The 6378-nt window shown below is 39.0% G+C and overlaps 1 protein-coding gene across 1 annotated transcript; it reads right to left on the reverse strand.

The window, feature by feature from the left end:
• Positions 1-207: 207 nt before the first annotated feature.
• LOC137278807 (E3 SUMO-protein ligase ZBED1-like) lies at positions 208-1356 on the reverse strand. The gene has a single exon (XM_067811317.1). The coding sequence runs from the start codon at positions 1354-1356 to the stop codon at positions 208-210; it is 1149 nt and encodes a 382-aa protein (XP_067667418.1).
• Between the last annotated feature and the right edge of the window lie 5022 nt (positions 1357-6378).

Here is a 6378-nt window from a genome sequence, read left to right on the forward strand (position 1 = left end):
ATTACAGAATACAAAATAACACTAATTATTTCCTTTGAAACTTTAAAGGTATTTTTCACTACAGTGTATGAATACTAGTAGTCATCAACAGTGATTAATGTCATTGAATCAAGTCCTGTAAAGATTACTAAACAGTAAGCACGTTAAAAGTTGAACTCGTGAAACAGTGAACACTTGAGACATCAACACTATCACTTCTTTCAGATGTCAGGAAGAACAGGCAAAGCTGGGAACGTTATCAGACTCAGACTCAGAGGGGGCCGTGGTTGTCTCCGCTGGGGTGGGGGCAGGGGTTTCATACTCAGGCTTCTCTGTCTTGATATTCAAGGTTGAAGTCGAGGGAGTGTTTGCATCTAGCAATGGTTTCCTAGTGTTCTTGTTGAGGAATATTATCGCATCAGCAGTTTCAGAACTAAGGGCAGCTCGTTGTCTCGTAATGGTGAGCCCAGCCGCAGAGAAAGCACGTTCCGAAGGCACGCTCGTTCCCGGGATACAAAGGTAACGCTGGGCAAGTTTAGCCACACGGGGATAGTGGATTTCGTTCTCCCTCCACCAAGATAATGAGAGTGATTTCAGGGTTGACCGTTCCTTGACTCTTGTTTGCGCACCCAAGATGTCTGAATACTCTTTGGTGACATCCCGCTTGTTTTCAAATTCGTAGTTATCTGAGATCTCAATGATATCGCTTAGTAGGAAAGACATGGCATCTCCAGACTCTGAGAACTTGAATTTCTTGGGGCTAGGTTCTGATGACTGAGACTGAGAGTGGGGCTCCTCCTTTACAACTGTTGGCGTAGTAACTGTTTCAGCACTGCTGTCAGTCTCAGTTATCAGCCTCACAACAGCAGCTTGAACTTCGGTTCTCTGTTCTGGCTTCAGAAATTTCAGGTTCTTGTAACATGGGTCCAGTGCAGATGCTATCATAGTTGGGGAAACCAGGAAACCGTCAGGAAACAGGCGTGAAGAAAGTCCAGCTGATATCCTTGTCTTCATGTCACAGACGATGTTGGAGTCAAGGTCTTTAGCAATCAGGTTGTCGACCAGAGCAAAGACGAGCGGGTAGACTCCGGAAGACGTCGGGAATTCTTCACTGCAAAGTACCTCTGTGGCAGAAACCAGTGGTTTCAGGGCTGAAACCAGTTGGTCAACAAGTACCCAGTGATTATCTTTCAAGTCCAGATGTTTGTGTTTCTTAATTGATTGATCATGCAGAACAGCAACGATGTCCCCATGTAAGAGAGATAGTCTTTCCAGCATAAAGTAGACTGAGTTCCATCGTGTAACTACATCTCTAACAACATGTTTTGGACTTTTTCCACGGAGCTTTTGGTGATTTTCTAGGAATTGTGTAGCCATTGTTGACTTTGCAAAAAATGCCACAAGCTTTCTGGCATGCATGAGCATATTGTCAATGCCTGGTACTTTTAATCCATCGTGTACTGCAAGTTGGAGGGAGTGGGCAAAACAGCGAACATGAGGATATCCAGCTGATCTAGCCGCAACACACATGTTTGAAGCGTTGTCTGTCGTTACGCCAGACACAGATTGGATACAAAATTCCTGTTGTATCGATAGCAGGTTTGCAGCAATATTTTCCCCGGTGTGTATCTCTTCTACCCGACGTGTAGCTAGGACACACGATTTTAAACTCCAATTACTCAGGTAATGGCCTGTGACAGTTATGTACCCGTGTATAGCTACACTGGTCCACATGTCCGTTGTTTGAGCAACGGCTGGTACTGTTTTCAGTATAGAAATCAGGTCCCCCTTAATGTCCTCATATGATTTCATTAAGTAGTTGCGTATAGTAGCGGCACACGGTACTTGGTAGTTGGGATTTAATGCCTCACAGAAAGCTCTGAACCCTTCGCCTGTAACAATACTGATAGGTCGCATGTTTGTGACGTACATTAGCATTGCTTTTTGTGTGATTGACTCATACCAATTCCTGTCTACAGGTTTTCTACTTTTGCTAACAAAACTTCCAAATTGCCCTAGAGTTGCTTGCTTTTTGTTAGAAGTAACTGTACTCAATTGCGGATGCTTGCAAGAGAGATGTTTACGCATTGAGCTAGTTGTACAACCAGCGTAAGTAAGAGATATGCCACAGAGACGGCATTTTGTTTTCTTAGTTACCAAATCGAGATCAAAATGAGCCCAAATGTTCGATTTTTTCTCACCGTCGTCCATGTTGGTAATGTAGGGAGGTTAGAGTTATCTCCCTTTCGAGGCCTCGGGTCCAAGACATTGGACTCGAGTCTCACTTTACCCGACTCGGTCCCGAGTACTCGAGTACTCGTGAGAGCCCTAATAGCGACGCAAGATAAGACAAGTAAACCCCAACAGGTTCATGATAAAATTAGGCAATATGGTATTTCTTTTCAATTTCTGCTTATTCTCGTTCCTTCACTCCATTCAAGCGGAAGCTGGCAGGGGTAATGGAGGCGAAGACCCATCTGAATACCACGAGTAGCGCTTAAAATGTTGAATAAAACATATTTCACGTGAGTATTTATTAAACATGAGGTAGGAAATGTGAGAGCACAACCAAGTGAGGAAATGGGAGTGTACCTTTGATGGATGACCATATTTTATTTTGAGATCAATAATAGTTTTCGATCCGAAGCGAGGAAAGTGCGTTGCCAACCTTTGCTGGCTTCGCTTGAATATGAAGATTTGTCATAGTCTCTATGCTGCGCAACTCCATTTGCGCTACAGTTTGCCTGTGATCATACTAACCAGCCAATGTCTGTCATATATAGGTTTGGCATCAGTAATGCATACGACAGGCCACAGTTGTTTAATATAGATTCAATGTGGCTGACCCAAGGGAATGGTAGTTAGAAGATATTTCTGATGTGATAAATATTAACAGGTCACACGGTAGTTTTCTCATTCCTGACACTGTTTATGCCAGTATCTTACATTCTCTTAGCAATCTTTGAATTTTTAATTTTTTTCTGCACGTACGTCATACGCCATAAAGTTAGGTGTAAACATTTTAAGACCTGATAACAATCTGTGCCGTGTATCTTCACCCGCCAGGCAGTGTATCATGACGAACAATTTCTAAATTCTTTGAAAGGCATTTGCTTGATACCGGAGATAGTAACTACACAGGGACGTCGCTCTCTTTGCAATGAAAACGGAAGATTGACTATGCATAGAACTTGGTTTTCCTGACAATGTCTAAATGCGCAGATTCACTCAGCTTTGCAAGTAAGATCTCTAACATCAGAGGACAATTTCTTCGGTAACAAAATTCTTGGCTTCTTTAAAATAAATATAGACAGGTGACAGGATATTCTATATTTTCGGCAAACTCAATCTCAATGACACCGGAGCACCCCCCTTACTATCGATGGATGTTCTCGGTTTGCCGGACGCTTTTGTTCACGATAAACTTAATGATAATCCGAAAACGATTAACTTGTAGCTTGTTTCGGATCGGAATCGGTAAAGATTGAACTGAGTATCGTTGAATGTGGGCACTGTGGGCACTGCTATAGGAACATCTCTCCGGTATGATAAATACAAATCATAAAATATAATTATTACCAATAATGAATATGAACACTCAACACATAGTGTCTCACTGACTTACTTAAATGCTCATGTACAATATCAATTTATGTAATCATGAATAGATTTAAGTAAATGCTAGTGAGGGATGTACATCCCCATAGTACAATGTTGATACAAAACCCCTTTAAGTAGAAATATGATTTTTTACTTAATTCCGGGTATTTATTACATGTAAAGAAATAATGCACTGCATGTTCGACTGAATGTCCACATGAGCACGAGGAGCTGTCGATGATGTCGATCAGCATTCAGATCCATACAACGGAGCCTGACGCGTGACTGGATAATTTGACATATGTTTGGTCCATAGTTTAGATGAAAAATAATAGTTTTGTTATTTGGTTTTAATATCGAGTTTTGTATCGGAATTGAAAATTCTAATAGTGAAAATTCTGAATTTCAGACCTTAAGGAATTCCATAGTTTTGTTGTATCAGGGCTTTGTTCTACATTTAGCCGATCCCGTTGGTAAAGTTTCCCTGAGGTTGTAATCATTAGTATTAGGTATTCCATGTAGGAGGTTACAGAGATATTGAGGTGAAAGGTTACGCCTCATTTTGTACTATGTTGTCACTTTAGAGGTACGTCTACGATCCTACAACGGTTTTTGGTTGGTATATTCGTGTATCATGTTGTAGCTTGTTCCTCGAACTGCACCACCTATTGATCGCAACGATTCTAAGTTCAGTTTTTCTAGTAAGATGGATTGTTCCTGAGTACAATTGTCCCAAATGTGGCCACAATAATAAAAAGTCGGTAAGATGAAGGATGTGTAGATAATTTCTAAACTTTACGCGATAATCGATATTTCAAACTTCTTAAGCAGTTTATCAGTCGGCTAACTTTCTTAATCATACAGTTTGTGTGGCTATCCCAGTAGCAGTTATTTTGAAGGGTCAAGCCTAGATGCCTGTGGTTATCTACGTCTTGAATTTTCACACCGTTCATTGTGAGATCAGGTTTGATGCTTCGCGTTAGTTTTCTGCTAAACTGTATTGATACATTCTTTGGCTCATTTTGAAATTCTTGCCAAGTCATTATTTAAGCAGTCTGTCGCTATGTCAGGATCATCAATTATAACGTATAAAGACGTGTCGTCTGCAAAAAGTCTGATATTATTAGAAATATCATCTACAATATCATTAATATATATTATGAACACAAAGGGTCCTAAGACTGATCCTTGGGGGACGCCTGCTAGTAGCTGTCTAGGATTTGATGTGTCTATTAATTACAACTCACTGGTTTCTACCATTCAAATACCTTTCAAACCACTTTAGTAACTTTCCTTGAATTCCACAGGATTTCAATTTATGCAGGATTCCTTTATGCCAAACTTTATCAAACGCTTTGCTTTTCCATCATTTACTGCTTTAGCTATGAAATCATATAGGTTAGGTTAGCTTGTTAGTTGTGGAGTCTCCGGGGATAAAACCAGATTGGAGAGTTGACAGTAGGTTATTATCACTCAGAAAATTATATACACATTTAAAGGTGCACTTTTCAAATACTTTATCAATAATGCTAGCGGTCTATCATTAGAACAACCGTATACATTACTTGTTTTATGGATAGGGACTACGTACGCTTCTTTCCAGAGGTTGAGGAAAGTAGAAAGTTCTAATGACAAATTGAACAAATTAGTTAGGATCAGGGCTAGTGAGTTGGCACAAGTTTTTAATACTTTGTTTTCGATTATATCAGGGTCTATTGCTTTAGTAGAATCGACAGATATCAGTATATCCGTAACTTCCCCAGTCTCCAATATTATATTATTCAAGGTACTATTACAATGTCCATCAACAAAACTTTAGATTGGTTGGTGAAATAGATAATCATAATTTCTGCAATATCGTTGACATCATCGTGTAAAACATCATCGTCAATTATTGTATGACATGTAATTCTGTTGAATATTACATCTCCAAATACATGTATAGTAATAGTGTTATTCGAAAGCAAATATCCAGAATAGTTGTTACAATAATCTGGCATGGTTATTATGGAGAATGAAAGTGCAATCATTGTCGCGGAAAGCTGTGAAATTTATATAAATTGTGAATTGTTTGAAATGAATAAAATGCATTGAAGAAACTATGATCCTGTCCCTTCTCTTTGCTCTAAAGCAAACTCTGAAGTTTTGTAAAAAAAAAACTATTGGGTGTAAAGAAATCAACCTGTACTTTAAAGATATGACGAACTCGCACCTCATCCTCTCAGCTGCAAACGAAGGTTTCATTTGATAAAAGCTTGGTTAAAACTGTTGGAACTGATAAATGTATCCTATGGGGCTCTAGTAATATCTTTATAATGATGAGGAATCGCGTTGTGTAAAAATGGCCTTATCAGGTTAAATCAGTTTTGTCATCTACGGGTTTTGCTGAAATATAGTTCAGACAAAAATCGCACCCAGATGTTCTACCTGTAATCAAACAAAAAAATGGCCAGATATCTAACCCGAGAAATTGTATTATTTATTAGCATATCATTCATGGCTGTACTTTGCAATGTTATTTGATAAAGTCTGTTCTACAGATTTATAGAAAATGCTAATGAAACATTTGACTGCACGTAATTGATCAACTGAATGTGGCAGATGTAAACATACAAATGTAAATGAAGAAAGTGTGTCAGTTGTAATTTTGATATTGAAGACGAGTTTCACTTTGTTTGGATTTTTCGTTCATATGTAGTGAGTGAGTGAGTGAGTTTAGTTTTACGCCACACTCAGCAATACTTTAGCCATATGGCGGTCGTTTATATGTAGATGTGAGACAAAAATTAAGCCATATTA

Source organism: Haliotis asinina, chromosome 3 (genome assembly GCF_037392515.1).
Source record: "Haliotis asinina isolate JCU_RB_2024 chromosome 3, JCU_Hal_asi_v2, whole genome shotgun sequence".
In the NCBI taxonomy this organism is placed as follows: Eukaryota; Metazoa; Mollusca; class Gastropoda; order Lepetellida; family Haliotidae; genus Haliotis; species Haliotis asinina.

Coding starts and splice junctions, on each gene's coding strand:
- LOC137278807 (XM_067811317.1), bottom strand. CDS start 1,356: ATGGCTACACAATTCCTAGAAAATCACCAAAAGCTCCGTGGAAAAAGT.